We start from the raw sequence: 21,740 nt of genomic DNA on the forward strand, positions 1-21,740 counted from the left end.
CTGCCGTCAACGTCTCCTCCTTTTTGCACTTTGCCACTTTTTCTTCTACCTCCTTTCAACTGCTGGAGGTTGCCTTTGTCTCTTTCTGGGTTGGGGGATGGGAAATGAGTGAAGAGACAAAAGGAGCTCTTTTATGCAATACAGGTTCTTTTGGCTTCTTCAGAGATTTCCACATAGAAACATCCAACTGTAGCTTTTTTTGGTGTTTGCAAATTCTCTCCTTCATTTAGCATTTGCTTCCAAGGATACACCTCCAGCCGCTTCGCTCTGAGGTCACTTTAGGAAGCCTTTCAGGCAAGGTCTCTAAGGGCTCCAGGTGGGCTGGCTTCTCTCCCTCCCAGTCTCCACCTCATCCCGGGAAACCCTCACACACCTTTCAGAATGTCCTAGACTCTTTGGAAAACTGATTAAGACCATTCTTACTCCTTGAGGGTTTTAATTTCTTCCGCTATCTCGTTCAATTCCTTTAGGAATTGTTATATCCTGGGAACAAGGGATGTCTAATGTATTATCACCCCAGGAATTAAAATCCAAAAGAGGAGTTGTATCTGCTGGTTGATCAAATGCTTGTTTTGTATTGGTAGGAAGTGATAGACTTTTCTTGTACAACATACTTTCCACATGCTGAGATACCTTTGAAGACAAAATGGTGACAGTAGTTAAGGCTAGAGATTCTTCCAGTAACCCAACACACTCTGCTTAGCCACAGAGGGCAGGGAGGTTGAGGTAATTTCAGGCATGGGTCATCTGTATAGTTGTGAGGGACACAGTTCTAGGACATGGTGGGCTTTTTATTTCTCTCAGTAGCATACAGTGTTTATTACTGTAATACTAGATATAACGGGGGTAGTAACTTCCAAATTCCCATTCCCGGGTCTGCTGTGGTTCATCTGTGTATACCACTATTTTATTCTGAGTTCAGTCCACCTCATCCTTTTCAAACAGTCCTGCAAGAGATCCTACAGACACACTGTTCCATGTTTACTAATGGCCAACTGGTAACCTCTCCAAGCCCAGGCTGAAATTCTTTAGACGACTTCAGCACACAGCTGGCTTTAAGTTGGCTTAGTGTTGAGACATAAACACTGCCACCTTGGGCCTCAATGCCCCAGTATCATCCACTGGGCTCCTACACAAACCTGGCCCTCAAGGGGATTTCTATGTTGTTCACATTATCATAGCTCAAACCCAGCTTCTTCCATTCTAATAATATCTGGGTTCTCAAATTCCAGTAACTCTTTCCTCTCCTATCCCTTTCCTTGTATGCCTTGTCCAGGTCCACCTTCTTAGTTTCTGGTTTTCTGAGGGGCGGTCTCCTTCTTAGCAGGGCTCACTGTAATGGAATTTTGCCCCTGCTTCCCATTTTGGAGATTGAGATTTTGTTATCTTATCCATTGATGAACTCATGCCCGCTCACTTCCTGGGTCTTCCAGATGTTACCCAGAACCTTCCAATTCTGCTACTTCAATTGGATGCCTGGAAGTTCTCAATCCCAAGGACTCTACAACTGTTCCATTTGGTGGAATGTCTGGCATCAGTCACAGACCTTCCCCCACAACTCCTGTGGGAGCCCTGTCCTGTCGTGCAGGCAGAAGGAGTTTGGACATTAGAGCTCAGCTGGGCTCCATGGAGGCACTGAGACACGTCAGGTGGGAGCCAAAGAAATGACTACAGCCCTCAGAAAATGATTTGTGGTTAATACTAATGGCAAGCGAGAAGACTTGGAGAACATAACACTGTATGACAACTATAGTCAAGGTGGGGGTGGGGGGGAAAGAATTACTTGGAGTTAGCCACATTGTAAAGACCAAAACAAAACGAAACAAAAGAAAACAAACAAACAAAAAACATAAATGATAAATTAAAGCTAAAGAAAATCAGATTTGAGAAAAAATCCTGCAGTGTCATTATAAAATATGCCAAGAGATACAGTATCCTCATTAAAGAAAAATAAATTATTTAAAAGTGAATATGGGGGGGCGCCTGGGTGGCTCAGTGGGTTAAGCCGCTGCCTTCGGCTCAGGTCATGTTCTCAGGGTCCTGGGATCGAGTCCCACATCGGGCTCTCTGCTCAGCAGGGAGCCTGCTTCCCTCTCTCTCTCTCTCTCTCTCTGCCTGCCTCTCCATCTATTTGTGATTTCTCTCTGTCAAATAAATAAATAAAATCTTAAAAAAAAAAAAGTGAATATGGGGTGCCTGGGTGGCTCAGTCTGTTAAGCACTGACTTCAGCTCAGGTGATGATCTGAATGTCCTGGGATCAACTGCACTGGGCTCCCTGCTCAGCAGAGAGTCTGCTTGTCCATCTTCCCCTCCCTCTGCCTCCATCCCTGCTCCTGCCCTCTCTGGCTCTCTCTTAAATAAATAAATAAATAAATACATACATACATACATACATACATACATAAAATCTTTAAAAAATGAAGACCACATTGTACTGATGTTAACTTCTTAGTTTTGACAAATGTGCCACATTATGTAAGATGTTAACGTTTAAAAAAAAGCTGGGTGAATTCTCTGTAGTATCTTTGCAACTTTTCTATATCTAAAATTGTTCCAAAATAAGAAGCTGAAAAAAAGAATACCAATGGAAACATGAAAGTATTTACATGAAATAAAGAACTTTTTTGCCCTAAAATTTTTAAGCAAATAAGAATGGTTTTTGAAGGATATTTTCAAATCTCATTGTACTTTGCATAAAACAAGCATTGTAGAAAAGTACAGTCCTGTATAAATTCTGGGAAGAATTAGCTGATGCTTCTTGGCTTCACTTTTAGGAAACTCACTCTTTCGGTAAATAATTTTTGACCTATTTATTGGTCTTGCATATTCTAAGAATACATCAGTCAACAAAACAGATAAGTATCTATGCTCTTGTGGAGCTTACATTCTAGTGGGGTGGGAGAAATCAACGATACACATGAATATAATAAATGAGTTATATAGTATGATCTATAAGTGCTAAGGAGGAAAAAAGAAGAGCAGAAAAGGGATAGCAGTAGTATGCATGGGGGTTAGGCTGTGTACACTTTTAAATAGGGTGATCTGAGCAAGCTTCATTAAGCAGGTATGTGGAGCACGGATGAAGGAGAGGACGGAGGAAAGCACGAAGGTATCGGGGGAAGAGCATCCCAGGCAGAGGGAACAGCCCTAAGGTGGAGTGTGCCCACATGTTCAAGCAACGTCTAGAGGCAACTGGTCAAAAGCAGTAACTGCAGGGGAGGGAGGGTACATAAGTAGAAGATGAGGTCAGGAATTTAAGGATAGTGGTGGGTGGAGAGGAGCACAAATAATACAGATCTTTGGCTTTTCCTCTAAAGGAGATGGGGAGCGAAGGCAGACTTTTGAGAAGGGAGACATGATCTGTCTCATGTATTAGAAGGATCATCCTTAACTGCTTTGTGGCTAGATGCTGGGGAAGGCAAGGGCAGAGCCGAGAGAACCGAAGGCTAAAGCAGTAATCCAAGGACAGATAATGGAGCGTCAGTCCCAAATGAAGCAGTGGAGATGGCAAGAAGTGGTGAGCTAGAGTTAGCTTGTTCCAGTCTCAAGAGCCAGTTGAGAAACTCCTTGGAAGTTTGCAAGCCAGTTGTTAAGCACGGCATTATTAGAAGTTAAATTATGGTAAACTTACAATTAAATACATTATATTGAAAACTCGAGTAATAAATATTCAAAAACTCATCACTTCTTAATTGTTTTTACTGAATTATTTTACTATTATTACTACTATTACTAGTTTAGAGAGTGGGTGTGCACATGCAAGCAGGGGGAGGGGGAGAGGGAGAGGGAGAATCTTACGCTGACTGCACACCCAGCACAGAGCCCAACGTGGGGTTTAATTTCACAGCCCTGAGATCATGACCTGAGCCGAAATCAAGTTAGACCCTTAACTGGCTAAGCCACCCAGATGCCCCATACTGTTATTTATTATTATATTTACTCCTGAGTTTATTTAGGTCCCTTTAAATAAAGAAAATATTTGCAAATGGGGTACTGCTGTGCATTTCTTCCCAATTCTGTATTCAATGGCATTACATTAGGAGTTTGTCAGTCAGATTGGGGTTTTTGCCCTATAGAAATGAAATGCTACAAATCAGCATTCATTTTGTGTTTGAAGAGAACTAGTTGTTAAGCATTAACCAGCACACCATTGCTTTATGCCTTCCAGCTATAGCTAGGAACATGTACCACTACTCCATCCAAAGCTTTCGGGTTCCCTCGCTCCTATCATGTCCCCACCCACAGAGGCAATTTTTCAAAAAGAGGTCAAATAGGTATTGTGCATACTACAACGGGAGAAAAATTAAATAACAGATTTCTTTTAAGTCTCATACCATTAATGCATATTTAGTTACAAGAACTCAGCATACCTGTGATTGAATCTTTAGTGCCGGTCCTAGCTTTAATCCCAGAGTGCTTCGGAGATGCTCCTCTGTGAGTAACGGCAAGGTTTCCCCATCAATTGCATGATCTTTAAATACCTTAATAAATACAAAAGGTGTTAACTTTGTCTCTATGAGTTTTTTAAAAATTCTTGTTTTGTATATAGGTATTTAAGTTTTGGAGGAAACATTAAGGCTGCTTGAGGCTGACACTAAATATTATAAAATTTCTCATTTTATATTATTCTCTTTTCTGTGCTCTGGTGGCAAGTTGTCTGTGTTCTTTCATTACTCTTAGAGCACATTATAATTCTGTTTATGGGACTCAAGTCCATCCTGGAGTAGGTATTATTTGAGGGCAGGTCAGTGTCTTATTTACCAGTAGCCCTGTAATGCCACGGCTGGCACGTAGTAGATATGCAATAAATGTTGCTGGACAATTCAATGAATGCACAAACAGACTGAGTAAAGGATTGTGGGTAAAGATAATGGCAGACAAATTTCACTTTTCACATAGACAGATACAGCCTCTGTCCACTGCCTTGGACGAATGGCAAGGGGAGGAGAGATAATGCTGGTGAGAACCATCATTCTGGGCCTTTCTGGGGCCCTCTCTGTTCTGACTGTGGAGTGGATGCCATCATGCCTTCCTTTCTTCCAGAAACTAGGAAGGCTGCTGGTGGACAAAGATGCCAGGCAGATAAAAAGGTGAATCAGAAAATCTGGGCAGACTGGCAGCACTGTAACTTCATGATCTCCAGCTTCAACCTGCCCAGCAATCCTATATTTACTGAAGTGATGTGTTTTTTCTATTTTCAAGCTTTCTTCACACTCTTCAAGCTTAAGACCTTACAGAATTCTCCCTCATTTTTAGCAGACCATATAACTTCCTAATTGAAAAAGGAAGGAAGGAAGGAAGGAAAGGAAAGGAAATAAAAGAAAGAAAGAAAAAAGGAAAAAGGAAGGAAGGAAGGAAGAAAAAGAAGAGAGAGGAGAGGAGAGGAGAGAAGTGAAGAGCTTCTTTAGGGCGCTTGGGTGGCTCAGTCGGTTAAGCATCTGCCTCAGGTCAGGTCAAGATCCCAGTGTCCTGGGACTCCCTGCTCAGTGGGGAACCTGTTTCTCCCTTTCTCCCTCTGCCCCACCCTCCTGCTTTGCTCTCTCTTGCTATTTCTCTCTCTCTCAAATAAATAAATAAAATCTTAAAAAAAAAAAAAAACCACCAAAAACGATCTACTTCTAATTCTGCCCAGCAACCTAACCACAGATGTGCTCCAGGCTGCATTTGACATTGTTGACCACTTTTTCATGAAAAATGGTCTCCCTTGCCTTTGTGAGGCATCTCCCTCCTGGGGACTCTACTGAGGCTACCATTTCTTTATCCAAACCCTTCTGTGTTTGGGTTTCTGAGGCTTCTACTTTAGGTCCTCTTAGGTTTTCCTGATTTACCTCAGTCTTTGGCTTCAGTGAATGTCTCTCTATGCCAAAGTCTCCCTGAAACTTAGAAGCTGAATCATGCTAATTCTGCCTTTTAGATAGTTGTCTTTTTTTCTTTTTAAGGTTTTATTTATCTTATTTCTCTCTCTCTCTCTCTCTCTCTCTCTCAGAGCAAGCACACCAGTGGTGTGGTGTGGGGGCAGAGGGAGAGAGACAAGCAGACTCCCCAAGGCCTGATCCCAGGACCCTGCGATCATGACCTGAGCCGCAGGCAGATGCTTCACTGACTGAGCCACGCAGGCGTCCTAGATGGTGTTCTTATCTACCCACCCATCTGGTGCTACCCTGGGTCTAGGGCTTCCCTTCTAGCCTTGCCACCTTCAACCTGTTTTCATAAGAGCAACCTAAGTAACTTTTCTGAAATAAAAAGCTAGGCGCGCCACTCATGCTTAAAACCTCAGCTGCCTTCAGGATGAAGTCATAATCCCTCACACGGTGTCCCCAGCTCTTGGTGACCTGGCACCTTCCTCTATTCCAGCCTCCTGTCCTGCCATTCTCACCTGTCCTACCTTGGTTCTCTGTGCTACCAGGAACTACTCTTGAAATCCCAACTGTGCTAAATTCTTTCTGGTTCCTGGCCCTTCTCCTGGAAATTCCTCCTTTGCCTCACTTCCACCTCACCAACCCCCTCAGTTGGTAAACTCACTGTCAGACGCCTCACTCTTCAGGGAAGGGATACATTTTCAAACCCAGGCAGGTTGGCAGGCAGCGCCTGACCCTCAGCTCTGGTGGCGGAACCTGGCCCCAAGGCAAAGTTGCAGAAATTTCTACTGTCACTTAGATGTCCCTCCCCCCTCATTCTCAACACAGTAGTTGAGGCCAAGAGCACCCTATAAACATACACATAATTTTAGTGATTTCAGTTATTTTTAGACAGAGAACATTTTACCGCTGAGTTACCTAGAACAAATAAGAATCACTGAACACTACATCAAAAATTAATGATATGTACTGTACAGTGACTAACTGAACATTAAAACAAACAAACAAATAAGATGTGTTGGAACGTCTCCTGGACATCCCTGAACAAGTGAGCTACCAACCCTCTTTCTACATCTGTTTAAAAGAACTCATTCGCATAGGAGCCTCGGGGTCTAGTTGTGGTTCTTTTCTTCTGGATTTCTTTTGATACCTGCAGGAAGCAGGTGGTGGGAGACTGCTGTGTAACCACCTAAGGCAGAGATGAGGAAGAGGACAGGGTTGGGAGATACAGGGGGAGGACAAGGAGTGCAACTCCGGGGTAGCCCCAGGCTGTGACATACTAGACAAGGGATTTAGTGGCAGCTGCGCCTGAGCCATGCTGCTTTGATGCTTGTTGCTCTCTGCTGTGTCCAGGGACATTCTCTCTGTTTCTGCACACTGTACTGTCACTGAGCATGGCGGGTCATGCCCAGCAAGTCAGGGCCTTCCTGCAGCTGATTTTGCCAGCAGTCCCAGGGAGGCAATAGACTAACGAGGAAGGGAGAGCAGAACTTGATCCTAGCCACGTTTGAGAAACACCTAGAAATAATTGTACCACTTCTCGGGGTGGGGAAAGGAGCACTGACATCCTGTTGGTGAGAGATAATGAGTCAGCCAAGTTTGGGGTACTGGTGTTTATGTGACTTCTATGTGTCCGCAAGAGGACGTGGAGGATGATAAAGTATGAAATGCACACGTGGCATCATTTATCACAAGAGTGGTTATTATCAAGAGCACTTTTATGTCTGATTAAGAATGATGAGGGTTCAAATAGATTCTGTCCACTGGAAGTCAGAGATCACATGTTCATTACACACAGGGTTGCTTATTTCTGGCTGTTATCAAAGTTTTGTAACTTTCCTAGTGGTGGATGAGGCACTTGATGCATGGCACAGATAAATTTAAAAAGTGATTACCCCATGGTGAATGACTAGTAAAACAATAATGTTATACTTGCTGAATAGGAGAGAACAGGACAGGAATTTTCATCAAGTATTCAAAAAGACAAGGTGGGTGACTTGAAGAATACAGCTTGCTTCGTTAAGTAAGCTGTGGTTCTGTTCTCTTGAGGAGCCTCTGATAGAATGATGAAATTAATGTTTATCAAGTACTTATAAAGTATGAGGCCCTCTTCATGGCTTACAACAATCCTTTGAGAATATATTATACAAGTATACCCATTTTACAGATGATTAACTGTGTACCGAGAAGATAGGCAACTTGTCCCAGGTCACATGTCCAGAAAACATGAAAGCCAGGTTTTGCACTTGTACTTCCTCGTTTCATAAGCCATACTCTTAATGACTATGCAAATTTTTCCATAAGTCCCATAAACAGAAAAAAAAAAAGAAAATGTAGAAGAATTGACAGCATTACAATGAAGTAAAAAATGATCACAACACTGATAGCTGAAAAAAGTTATTTTTAACATCCGTTAATTATGTTCAATTATAATGTCCTATCCTTGCTTTCTTTTCCTTTAATATATAAACCAAAGATAATGACACCAGATTTACTAGGCAAATTATAACTTAAAATTGTGTTATTATATCACTTGCAGGGATGCCTGGGTGGCTCAGTCAGTTAAGCGGCTACCTTTGGCTCAGGTCATGATCTTAGGGTCCTAGGATGAAGTCCTACATCGGGGAGAGGGGGTCCTTGCTCAGCAGGTAATCTGTTTCTCCCTCTAGCCTCTGCTGCTCCTCCTGTCTTGTGCTGTCTTTCTCTCTCTCTCTCAAATAAACAAATAAAATATTTTTAAAAAATAAAGCACTTAAAAAAAATAAAATTTATGTACGAAAATATAGCACTGACGTAAACTCTAAAAACTGGCCAAACTATTTTCCCATATGAGTGAAACTAGTCTTCTTTCCACCTCTCCTGACAGTTCATTATAACTAAAAAAAATAGTATTTTATCTACCAGGTTTAATTATCTGTGTGTATGCACTTTTGTATGTTGCCCCAGCATACATATAGAAGTTTAGAAGAGTTAACTTATTTTTTCAGATCTATTGTCCTGTTGCCCTTTTCAGAATGAGGAATATTTCTATTACCTATTATGAGTAGCCTTAAACTTCTGGTACAGAAGTATGTACCCCCAAAGTATTTGTTATACAGAAGACTAGGGAATGTAGTAGACATTTCTCCCTGTTTTTGAATGTTTGTCCACTGAATCTTTTAATTTGGGGTGAATTCCAACCTCCTGGGAGTCTTGATAGAACAGAAACAAGCCAGACAGACATGGCTCTCCCAGCCTCCCCTGCAAATGGGGTGCGGGGACTAGACCCAAGCTCCACGGATCCCAGGCTCCTGTCCCATCAACCAGTGACATACGAAGGGGCAGATTATTGGGAATTCTCTCTGAGAGAAAAATACATGTTCAACAGAACTCATTAGGAAGGAAATATATTTCCTACAAGTGTCTTATTTTCATGAAAACACTTCAGTGTTAAGTCACCTGAGCATAGTCTGAACAACCTGGAAGGCCACTAATGAAGTTGTACACGTCATCCACAGTCCATTTCTGAATATCTTCATCCAAGGACACATTTTCCCCAATTGTAGCCAGTGGGTGTGCTCCTTTAAAAATGGAAAGGAAATTATTTGGTGATATAAAATTTCCAGGGAAAAGGGGGAAGCTAGGAGTACAGTTTCATGTATGGTTACCTTAATTTCCTCAAATTCTATCTCTTACCACAGAGGGTCCCTTTAGGTCCCTATAGATCTATGTATAGGCTCCTTAAAAGATACTGAGAGACATTTTCTTCCCATCCAAGTACTAACCAGGCCCAACCCTGCTTAGCTTCCGAGATAGACAAGATCAGCACGTTCAGGGTGGTATGGCCGTAGACTGGGAGACATTTTCTTAAAAGTTGAGTATCTCAAAAAAAAAAAAAAAAAAAAAAAAAAAAAAAAAGTTGAGTATCTCCTTTCTTTTTCTTCCCCTAGAGATCTTTAATGACAGCATTATCATAAATAAACAAAGAAGTTGCCGACTGCTCTGTTTCTCTGCAATTCCAAGAGACATGCCATGTGGATTTCATTCTCCAGATGAACACTATCATGTTCTATAATGTTTTGTGATTTATTATGCTTTCTAGGTGACACGGGAATTTAGATACATATTCAAAAATGGCAAATTAACACTTTGTAAGGCAAGAAGTTGGTTCAGTGACAACACCCCCCTCCCCTCCCCACAAATTCCAGTATTTTAAAATATTTTTGTCTAAAGAAGTTCTAGAAAACTATTCAGTATGTGTTTGGGTGGGGTGGGTAGTGTGCTAATGCTTTTAGGTAAAAAGGTATCACCACATAAATGGGCATTGAAAGTTAATGTTTCTGTTTCACTGTCCATAGTTTTCTACAGTTAAATACAGGGGAGATAGAATTCATACTTTAAAGCAAGAAGTCCCTCTACTGTGTTTTGAAAAAATTAGCAGCCGGGGCACCTGGGTGGCTCAGTGGGTTAAGCGGCTGCCTTCGGCTCAGGTCATGATCCCACGGTCCTGGGATCGAGCCCTGCATCAGGCTCTCTGCTCAGCGGGGAGCCTGCCTCCTCCTCTCCCTCTCTGCCTGCCCCTCTGCCTGCTTGTCATCTCTCCCTGTCAAATAAATAAATAAATAAATCTTAAAAAAAAAAAAAAGAAAAAATTAGCAGCCAATGAAATTAAAATTTTAGTTTAAAATGCTGGTAGGTTTCCCCAACCTTCCTCACCCTTGCCTTCCTAGCTTTTGCTGAAAGTTCTCTCTATAGCTACATAGGAATAGATACGAATGTCACTAATATGGCTTTAGTGGAGCTAACATAATTGAAGTGACTTCAAAAAGACATAGTTCTCAATAGGACTAAGAAAAGAATTAAGGAAACATGATGAGTATAAAGCATTACGGAATAACTTAGGGATTGGTGACCTGTGGCTCATTAGGATCTGCCATTGGCCTCTGACACCCACCTGGCAGAACTGGTCGAGGAATTGGAGGGCAAACACCATTCTTTTCCCCACAGGCTGAGAAGCCCTGCTCTGAAGGCTTCTCTTTAGCACCATCCCAGGAGGCCTTTGCTTCTAGAGGCGCACCATGAGCTCCCCAAGGTTTTCTGTGGGAGGGCTCGAGCTCCCCACACGTGTTGGCAAGAGCTGTAGTTGGCTTTTCATTGGTTTCACTTGACTTCTGGTTGTTGAGAGCTTCATTCTCTGGTTCCTTTGCATATTCATCCTCTTCATAGGAAATCCCATGAGTCTGGCCTAAGAGTTTTTCTTCTACTTGACTTTTGGAGCTCTCAATATCGCTGTCTAGAACTTTCTGATTCCCTGTACCTCTCCTGAGACGACGACATTTCTGACCCCAGCTCTCTAGAAAATGTGGACCAGTGGCCACTAGCGTAGGGTTTCCCTGAAGATTTCTCAGGGTGCTTCTGTGAAAATGCAGGTCACCAGCAGGAAGCATACTTCTGCCATGGTAGGGGGCTGGGGCAGGTGGCACACTGGAGCCATAGAGGAATGGTATCCCTAGGCCTGCTAGTCCCTTGGGGTTCACTTTTTCTATTCTCCTTTGTTGGTAAATGGCATGCATTTCCATTTCCATCCTAAAAACAGAACAATATATTTTATACACCTGAAGAAAATAATTAGAAATACAGTCTTCATGGACCTCTGCCTTTTCTGAGATGGGACCTCTGCTTTTCCTGAGTCTTCACACTGCTTATCTGAAGTGTGTTGGGTGGAAACACGAGGTCCCCCAAAATTCACTGAGAAGGAGAGTTTGGAATAAAGATCTGAGGGTGAAGAGGTTTGGTTCAATCTCTCAACGGAAAGGCAAGGCCAGTTTTTAAAGCATTAATTCTAATAAGTCTGGCAAATTCAGCAGGAATGGGGATAACATAGCTGAGGGTAGTTTCTTGCCAGAGATTAATCCTCAAAGAAACTAAAATTCTGGAAAGAGGTTTTTAAACCCTGTACTATAATCACAGTGGGACTTAAGGCAGGCAGTAAGTCAATGCAAGTCTCAACTGTTACAAATCAATGCAGCTGGCAGGGGTTATGTAGGAGGACTTGTTGAGGGCTTTGCTTACTTTACTTTGCTTATTGGTTTTCACCTGGACCCCCTGGGGTTTAGTGATGAGAAAACTGAGGATAATGCCTTCTTGCACCCCAGAGTCATGCCCTATCATTATTGCTGTCTTTTCTTTCCAGTTGCTACAGTAGAAGGCCATTGTGGGGGGCCACTGACGTGGGGCTGTCTGGGCTCTGCTCACAGAGTCTGAAGTGGAGTTGGCAAGCGTGGCTCCTATGTTTGGGCAGAATTGAAGTCATTTAAAATAGAAGGGCTGATATGAATTTCAGAGGCATCACAAGTAGGCATTTTAACTGTGAGGCATTGTTAAACTCTTATGATCTACCTGCTTAGCTTCACTACATAATTTCCAATCTTGCTTTTAACCAGCCTGAATCTATGTTTGTATATATTTCTTTTTGTAATATTCCTGAAATACTTTTTGCATATAATCAGAAATCTATCAAATATACATAATATAATATGTGTATGATTAGGGTATGTATAACGTATACAAATAAACAAATATAACAAATGAATGAGTGTATGTATACAAAAACTATATCTCTGTCATCTAGCTATTTTTCAGCCTACCTATCTTTCTGTCTATTTACCTATATGTCTAAAACAAATGAATAAACGAACAAGTGAGTGAATAGAAAATAAATAAAACAACACTGTTATGTTACCTGGCAGTATGCTGCCTTTGAATCATTTCATTTCTTCTGGCCATTGCCTTTATGGATTCAGGTGGCAAAATGCCCCAACCTTAAAAAAGAAAACCATCATCTCACCCCACAAACAAATTAACAATGTTTATTTTAAAATAATACAAAAAAAAGTAATGATTTAAAACAGCATCTACAAAACCCTCCAGTAGAGTATAATGTTGGAAACAGTATCAGATAATTGCTGTTCAGCATTTTAGGGTCACTTTGGTGATGGAATGATAAATACTAGATAATTTTATTTTTCTTTAAGTATGGGTCTCATGATTGGTGACATTTTCCTGCCATACTTCAAAAAGGAAAAAAGATTAAATGAGCTGTGGATTGTGGATCTCCTCACTTCTAGCTTTTGAAGTAAAAATGGATAACTTTTTTTTTTTTTTTTTTTTGCTATAAGAGAAATTAGTTGACCGTAAAAAAAAAAAGTAAATAAGTGCTTCTTATGCATCAAAATGTCTGGAAATAAATGCAGTGATTTAAGGGGTAGGATATAAAGCTCTCTATGTGGACTTATTTGTGTATCTGAGGAAGATAATTTTTCCAAAATGTTTTCAACGATGTTGGGTAGAAATTACGTTCTTTGTGTAATCTTCTAAAATATCTTGAGATAACAGTGACATCACAGATTTGAAGGTTGTATTCTTGCTTCGTAACTTTATGCTCTATTGACTTTCTTCTTTCTCTGTACTCCTAATGCACTTAGTGTCTATATGTTGCTTTTCAAACTATCTATGGTAAAGGGAATTGTTTTTCTCTTAAAATTTCTACCCATCATAGACCAATACTTTTTTTTTTAAAGATTTTATTTATTTACTTGACAGACAGAGATCACAAATAGGCGGGGTTGGGGGCGGGAAGCAGGCTCCTTGCTAAGCAGAGAGCCTGATGCGGGACTCGATCCCAGGACCCTGAGGATCATGACCTGAGCCGACGAAGGCAGAGGCTTAACCCACTGAGCCACCCAGGCGCCCATGGACCAATACTTTTAAAAATTATAACAAAATGAACTCTTTTAAAATTGAAATGAAAACAAGCACAAATACAAGTGAAAAAAATTACTAGATCAATAGAGAATTACCCTGTCAATTCATTGCAAAAGTTTCTCTATATATGTATTTATTTGCACAACCTCCTCACAGACTAGCACAGGTCTACAGAACACTCTTTAACATAATAGACACCCAAATTGTACTTACTAAGTATAGTTTTGTTCACTGATAGTTTTACATATGAAAATCTGTTCTCCCTAACAAGGGGATTAGTATCATGCAGGCTAGAACCGTTTCTTGTACATCCTTTGTACTAAGCTAGAAGATCTCCTTTAACTCCTATTAATAACCTATCTTGAAATAAATCGTACTATATCTTTTTAAAGGAGATTATTTGTCATTTGTAAAATTCAGAGATTAAATGAGGTGACCTCTAAAATCTTCCTAACTCTAAAGCTCTATATTTTTATAATTCAGTGACTTCAAAGTATTCTTCTTTAGGGAGCCGGTATGCATGAAACTTTCAACCCGGGAGGTACTGGCAAAGGATGCAAAGAAAGTTCTCATGGGAAGTCCAGTAGAGAGGGCACAGTTCTAATTACCTGGATTCTAGGACCCTCTGAAATTTGGAGCCATCAAACCTATTTCAAGTTTCTTTCTCTTTCCCAAATAGATGACATCAAACTTAGGGCTAGTCCAGCTGTAATAATCCACTCTACCTAACATCTAATTTTTGAAACAGATTTCTGTCTTAGTTTCTGTTTTGCTAACTTACTTAGTAACTCAGTTTCTGTAGGACTCAGCCCTTACTTTTCCCTTGCTCACTCTGCTACACATCAGCCTTGAGGCAGGAGACCTGACCTGTGTCCCTGAGACAGGTGGTCAACTTGCTTGTGTATATACAAATATTGGCAGCTTCTGGATTTTTTATCACTAAGACAGGCTCTCTGAGTCAGCAATGAAACTATTTCACTGGTCTGTTTATGTGTTGTCTGTAACCATGGGCTGTAGATTTACTGGGTGCTTGCTGCCAGGAGGGGCTCTAATCTGGATCAACTGTTGGGACAGCCTTTTTGGTCCTTGGATCACTCCACAGAGTGTGTCTAGTTTCATATCTGGCCCTGGCTTGTCTGCCCGATCCCACTGTAATGGATCCATGCACAGCATGCTCAAATCTAGGCTGTTCTTCACCGGCCCTGACACCAGTGGTATTTCTTCTTGTGTCAAACTTTTCACTCACATTGTTCTTATCTACTAAGAGTTGTTGGAACTGGAGAGCAAGGACAAACAGAAATTCACGAATATAGTTTTGGGGAGATAAGATACATCAGTCTGATCTTCAGTATCCTGAGGAAATTCTCACTTCCTAATCTCTCTCGAGCCCCCATCCAGTCATGTTTTCACTGATACCACTCTACTGACTGCTCTTATCAAGATCACCAATGAGCTCCTCTTAGCTAAATCTAGTCATATATCGCTAGTTTTCATCTACTTGGCACACTTCACATAGATGCTCTCTCTCTCTCCTTACAACTTCTTCCCTTGTTGTCAAGGCCACCAGGCTGTCCTGGGTTTCCTCCCACCTCACTGGTTTCTCTTCCTGTTTCTTCCCTGCTTGTTCCTTTTCACATTTTGGATCTTTTCTGTGTCCTAAGAATCACTCTTTTAACTTCTATCTACACTCGTTCTGTGGGTGATCTCATCTAGCCTCATCTATGCTGATGACTTCCAAAATTATATCTCCAGGTTGCCTCCAGAAGTCTTTTCTGGGACTTAACTGCCTTCCTGACATCTCCCAATGATGGTCGGTTAAGCGCCTCAAACGTAATAGGAGCGAACTCTGCCTAGGATATCTCTCCACCCCAAGAACTCTGTTCCTCTCATACTCTTCCTCAACACAGAAATTCTGCCTTTCCTATTGCTCAGACCAAAATTTTTGCTGTCCTCCTTAACACCTCTCTCTCACACAGCTAATTTCTAAACTGTAAAAAAACCCGTTATTTCTACCTTCAAAATAATTACAGAATCCAACCACATGTTGCTCTTGAACTGTCACCACCCAGGGCCAACCCCTCATAATCTTTTGGCTATTCTAATAGCCCATTAACTCCCATCAGTTTATCCTCAGAACTTTGATCCTATCAAGTTTGTCCCAGACACAGCAGCCAGAGTGATCCTGGTAAAATGTAAGTCAGACCACATGCCTCCTTTGCTTGAACTCCTCAAAAGCTTTGCTTCTTACTCAGAATAAAAGGCAAATTTCCCGCAATGACCTGTCAGGACACAGACAAACAGCCCTAAACCCCTTTAACTCTCAGATCTCATCTTCTCGTGACCTCCTTAGCTCCTCACGTGTAAGATAGGACAGATAGTAATAGTGCAACTTTTCATGTTACTCACCAGTAACTTGATGGTTGGAAGAGTTAAGCAACAGACACTCAGGCACACAGTGGCAGAACCATGATTTAAATCTAGGTTGCAAGTACAGAACCTACACGCATTACCGCCACAGAGTTCTGCCACCAAAACTTAGCAGTAAATTTCATGGCATGATGGCAAGCATAAAGCAGCTGCCCAGGTCACAGTTGCTCCACAGACTGGAGCCATTTTTTGCCCATACCTGAGTAGACACGATTAGACAACATGTTCGGCACATTTGCGTTTGGTAGAACAGAAGATCCAAACTGGGAAGGAATGCAAAACTGTCTTGGGTCAGGAGGAGCTACGGTGGAAGGCAATAAATCTCTAGGGGAAAAAAGATATAAAGTAGATAAAATGATGTTGGAATAGTACAAATTTCCCATTGTGTAGACAGTGGGCTTTTTTAACTGCCAGACAGAATTCTATCTTCTCTTCCCCAAATGAAATGTAAAAATCCTTCAGCCTCTATTGGTTTAAGTAGAAATGTGGTAAGAAAGAACTACTAAGGACAGACTGACTCAGTTGATAGCACAACAGATAAAGCAAGAAGAGAACTTTTTGAGAATGTCTGCAAACAAGATCTAATCAAATCAATACCGCTTTCTGATTTCCCGTGACCAACATACCACTTGGACCACTACATTCTTTCCCCATGTTATGGACATACTTTGGATTGGGTTTTGCCATCTGGGGTCAGGGTTTGACTACCTGGGTGACAATTTATTTATTTTGCCAAACTTCAGTGGTCTCAAGAAGTCCAAATTTATTATTGATGCTCCATGAACAACAATAAATAATGGATATGACTTTCTTCTCAGAATGTCAAAACATGGGGAGCCTGGGTGACTCAGTTGTTAAGCACCTGCCTTTGGCTCAGGTCATGATCTCGATCCTGGGATCGAGCCTTGAATCGGGCTCCCTGTTTGACAGGAAGTCTGCTTCTCCCTCTCCCGCTTCCCCTGCTTGTGTTTCCTCTCTCAGTGTCACAGGGCAAGTGCTCATCAGCTATGTGTTGAGTGAATATATCAAGCAGGCCTCAAATGGGAAGTGGCAGGAAGTGTGTTGACTGGACACTGCACTGGACAAGAATCAGGGAAATAACATTAGTCAAGAAACAACACTGGAGTTATTATCATTTGAAAAGTTAATGATCATCCATTTTCTCCTTAGACCAGATTAGTATACTGGAGAAAAATACCTGTCCGCCGTTGGAGGTTCAAATGGTGAAGGAACCAGTGGCATTCTCTGCTGCCCTGATGCTGTCAACAAAGGGTTCATGGCCATCATAGGATTTATCATCAATATCTCTCGCCACTGATGGAGTTCTAGAAGGGATCAGATAGATATGTTAACAAGTAACTCTACTTTTTGTGAACTATTGGATTTTTTCTTGAACACAATGAACACCGTTTGTATTTCCCCCACATTTGGGGAGACTGCTATAATAAGCTTTAAATTCCATAAAAGCCCCTCCATTTTAAGCACCCAGGTACAACTGTAGAACTTAGTCATTTATCAGTTTGTCCTTGGAGTTTGTTAATGAGCCCACAGGAAATACCACATCACACTACAAGCGACAATAAAACTAAACCAGCCTTGCCAGATTCTGGAAGTACCAATCTCCTTTTTTACAACGTATTTTGATTTTTTTTTAAGATTTATTTATTTATTTTAGAAAGGAAAGGAGCAGAGGGAGAGAGGGGGGGACTCAAGCAGACTCTGCACTGAGCAAAGAGCCTGACGCTGGGCTCCACGTCACTACCTTGAGATCAGACCTGAGCAGAAACCAAGAGTTGGCTGCTTAACCACCTGAGCCACCCAGACGCCTCCCCCCTTATTTTTATTTTTATATTCATATTTCAGAGGTACAAATGCATATATTCTCCGATATGTTCAATCTTCAGAAATATATTCTTATTTAATTGATAAAACAGAGAAGAAGGGGAAAATCTTCTTAATGGCTAAAAATATATCTAGTTAGAGTGGATACAGGATAAGACCGTATTTAATTAGAACGAGTGATCAAGTTATATCCAAATGTACATAAACACAAGTATTCATAACTTTATCTGCAGAACCTAGTGATCAGAAAAAGGGACCATTGTTTAAAGGATAACATTTTGCTTTACATTTTCCTGTTAATTATTCATGTCCTTTGAATAATTTTAAATATTCAAGAAGTACTAGTCAAGCAGATCATTTTAGCTTCTCTTTCCTTCATCCTCAGTGGTCACTTAAAAAAATTCAAAATACCTACAATTATCTTTTATTTTTTAATTAACTTTCATATTTTAAGAGATTTTATTTATTTATTTGAGAGAGAGAGAGCATGAGCAGAGGGAGAGGGAGAAGCAGACTCCCCTCTGAGCCTGGAGCCTGATGGAGGCTCGATCCCAGGACCCCAAGATCACCACTGAGCTAAAGTTGGATGCTTAATCAACTGAGCCACCCAGACGCCCCTTGCTTTTTATTTCTTAAGCTTTTACTTATTTATTAATTTCAGAAAGAAAGAGGGAGCTGGGGGAGGGGTAGAGGGAGAGGGAGAGAATCTCAAGCAGACTCTGCTTTGAGCACAGAGCCGGACCTGAGGGCCCTCCGACCAGGCTCCATCTGATGACTCTGAGATCATGATCTGAGCAGAAACCAAGAGTCAGGCATTCAACCGACTGAGCCACCCAGGGATACTGTGTTTTTAGTAAAGAAAATTAGGAAGAATATGTTCTGCTTTTCAAAGTAGTGATCTGTCTTTTTTCCCTTCTCATATGTATATTTGATTTAATTGTTAAATAGTTTATATGCTCATATGGTTCAAAAACCAAAACTGCAATGGTATTGAAATAAGCAATCGCTTCTTTAGTTTCTTTCTAAACCTAAATCTACTGATCAAGTCCACAGTTCACATAACAATGGCTTTTGCCATTCCTATATTTTAAAAACTTCTTTATGTTGATTTATTTTCACTGTATTTCTGTGAGATCAGTATTGCTTCCTTTCTGATAGTGGCCTCAGAGAGGCTAGTGACCAGTCAGGATTAGAATAAAAATACCTGCCAGATGCTAGCCAGCCATGGTGAGAATGCCAGCAAAGAACACAGGTGAGCTCTGTGTCAGACCTGACTTGGAATTCTGGCAAGGACCCTGTTCGTGCTGTGAGATCTCAGGTTCCCCGTGTGAGGTCAGGAGCATAACCATCTTCTCCCACCTTGTTCATTTCACAGAAGAACAATGTGGGACGCAACTTGGTGCTCCTGAACTTTGATTGGTGTCATAAATTGTCTCCGGCAGAAGTTTGAATTTACTCATGAATGAGTTAGAATCTTTAAAATTAAAAAATATAGTGTTTATCCTGCATTTTCTATGATGTTGGAGACAAATCAGGAGGAAGGAGAAGAGGAGAGGGAGAGGTACAGAACCTTTGTAGAGCAAGGACTGCCTGGATGCTGACAACCCCTGCTCCTCACACATGTCACCTGAGGGAAAGACTATGGAGATTAGTTGCCCAAGCAGATGAGACTGTCTTATTTTGGCGTCCCCCTGGGCAGGCCTCAAGACAAGGGCTTGAAAGGAGGTAGTGATCCCAAGAAGCCCACAGGAAGGAGTGGGGAAGGGAAGGGAAAAACCACTAAAGGGTGAGTTAACGTGTGAGTTACTACTGTGGGCAACTGGGGCTCAGCCCTGCTGGGGAATCTCCAAGAATTGTGGAACACACCTCAGAATTGTCCCAATGAAAGACAAAGAGTTGGATTAATAGCCATCTGGGTTATGCCTGAGCTAGAAGGAATGAACTACTGTGGTGTGGAGGAAGGCCTTCAGATTAACAAGATGAGAGGTACAGGTGCTTGAGACAGGAAAGGTCCCCCACGGTTGTAGGTGAACTTGGAAGGGGCCCAGGGAGTATGGAATAGGGCAGCAACAGTGTCTAGTGCTGAGGAGGCGATGTGGTTACCTTCTAATGTCATTCCATTAGATAACTGGTACAAATGCCTTTCTTCTGGAGTGCCAGGCTCACCAGGCATAGGTATATTTCTACGAGGTTCTGTAGGGTCCATTGTCTGCAACAACACAGCAGGTTTTTTTTTTCACTGTCAGGCACACATTTAGTGAAGTAAGCATGGAACTCAAGGCTATTGGGTTAATAGGGATGAAGAAATGAGGCATCAGAGACAAGGCTTATCTAATTTAAATCTAATTTAAAGCCCTCCTTGGTAACATAACTGTTCTGGGTTCTATGGTCCTTGGGTCTGGCTTTCTTTCTTTTTGCAATGCCAACCAAGGAGATTGAATGTGATCTATAAAATTTTGTTACACATCTGATAGAGTGATTTATTATTTTTTAAAACAATTCTCCAAGTTCTTACCTAAAATGTAAGTTATTTCCAGTGTCTAGAGAAGTATCCCTAAGCCACAGAGGTCCCCAGGAGGGAGGAGTCATTGACGTCTGCTACACCTGAGTGTTCTCGGCTCCACTTGGCTTCCCTAGTTCCTTTTCATCCTCACACATGTGAGCAAATGCTTTTTTACTTACCACCATCATATTTATGGGGCCCAAATTTTCTTTTAAAAAATTTCATTGCCTAGTGCTATAGACTTTTTTAATAGAATTTTTATTGCCCTCTCCCCAAATTCCTGTGTTGAAACCTAATCTCCAGCATGATGGTCTTAGGAAGTCTTTGGGAGGCGATTAGATCATGAGGGTGTGTGTGTGTGTGTGTGTGTGTGTGTGTGTATAGTCATATAGAAGCTATTTATAATTATTAAATTATGTTTAATTGATAAATTAAAATCAGTTAAATTATTATAGATCATATAAATTATTATATATAAATTATAACCAAATTAAATTATTGAAATATGTTATATTAAAAGAAATATATTTATTTAAAAGAAATATATTTATATTAAATATAAGAAATATATTTATATTACATATAAATGAATATATACAAATATAAACAAACATAAATAAATATATACAAATATAAATAAATATATACAAATATAAACAAATAAAGATAAGAAATATATTATATTACATATAAATATATATTTATGTATATATTAAGTATATATACATAAAATATATATAAAATATAAGTACATAAAAATAAATATATTTATTTTTAATAAATATATTTATTTTTATGTACTTATTTTTATATTATTATATTTTTATATTTTTATTTTATATTTATTTTTAATAAATAAATATATTTATTTTTATGTACTTATTTTTTATATATATATTTTTAATAGGCTTTATTTTTAGAGCAGTTTTAGGTTTACAGAGAAACCTAGTAGACAGAACAGGGAGTTCCCATTTATCCTATTTTTCTTCCCCTGCCCCACAGGCATGACCTTGCTCACTAGCAGCAGCCTATACCAGGGTGGTACATTTGGGAAAGTAGCACCATCAGTGAACCCACACTGACACATCACTGCCTCCAAAGTGCACAGTGAACCTTAGGGCTCACTCGTAATTTTGCATATTTTATGAGTTTTGATAAATGTAAAACGATGTACATCTGTCACTGGTGCATAATACAGAATAGTTTCATCGCCCTAAATCAAATTATATTTCAAAGCAAATGCTATCAGGAGACTTCCAGGGAAATATTCTGGGCTTGACCAGATTTTTCCCTTCATCAGTAAGATAAGAGCTCCAAATCTAGGTTTCTACAAATTTATCATTTGGGGAGTCATGGGATCAACCCA

At 40.5% G+C, this 21,740-nt stretch overlaps 2 protein-coding genes across 2 annotated transcripts in view; one reads left to right on the plus strand and one right to left on the minus strand.

Annotated features, from left to right (window-relative positions):
* LRRC31 (leucine rich repeat containing 31) overlaps positions 1 to 21,740 on the plus strand; it is a 101,675-nt gene that overhangs the window by 4,682 nt on the left and 75,253 nt on the right. The window lies entirely within an intron of this gene.
* Positions 436 to 17,313, minus strand: SAMD7 (sterile alpha motif domain containing 7). Its single transcript, XM_032341563.1, has 7 exons — positions 17,228 to 17,313; positions 16,229 to 16,353; positions 12,581 to 12,659; positions 10,793 to 11,424; positions 9,298 to 9,419; positions 4,372 to 4,482; positions 436 to 633 (listed from the first exon to the last, which is right to left on the minus strand). The coding sequence occupies exons 1-7, from the start codon at positions 17,311 to 17,313 to the stop codon at positions 436 to 438; spliced, it is 1,353 nt and encodes a 450-aa protein (XP_032197454.1).

This window comes from Mustela erminea, chromosome 1 (genome assembly GCF_009829155.1).
Source record: "Mustela erminea isolate mMusErm1 chromosome 1, mMusErm1.Pri, whole genome shotgun sequence".
Classification (NCBI taxonomy): domain Eukaryota; kingdom Metazoa; phylum Chordata; class Mammalia; order Carnivora; family Mustelidae; genus Mustela; species Mustela erminea.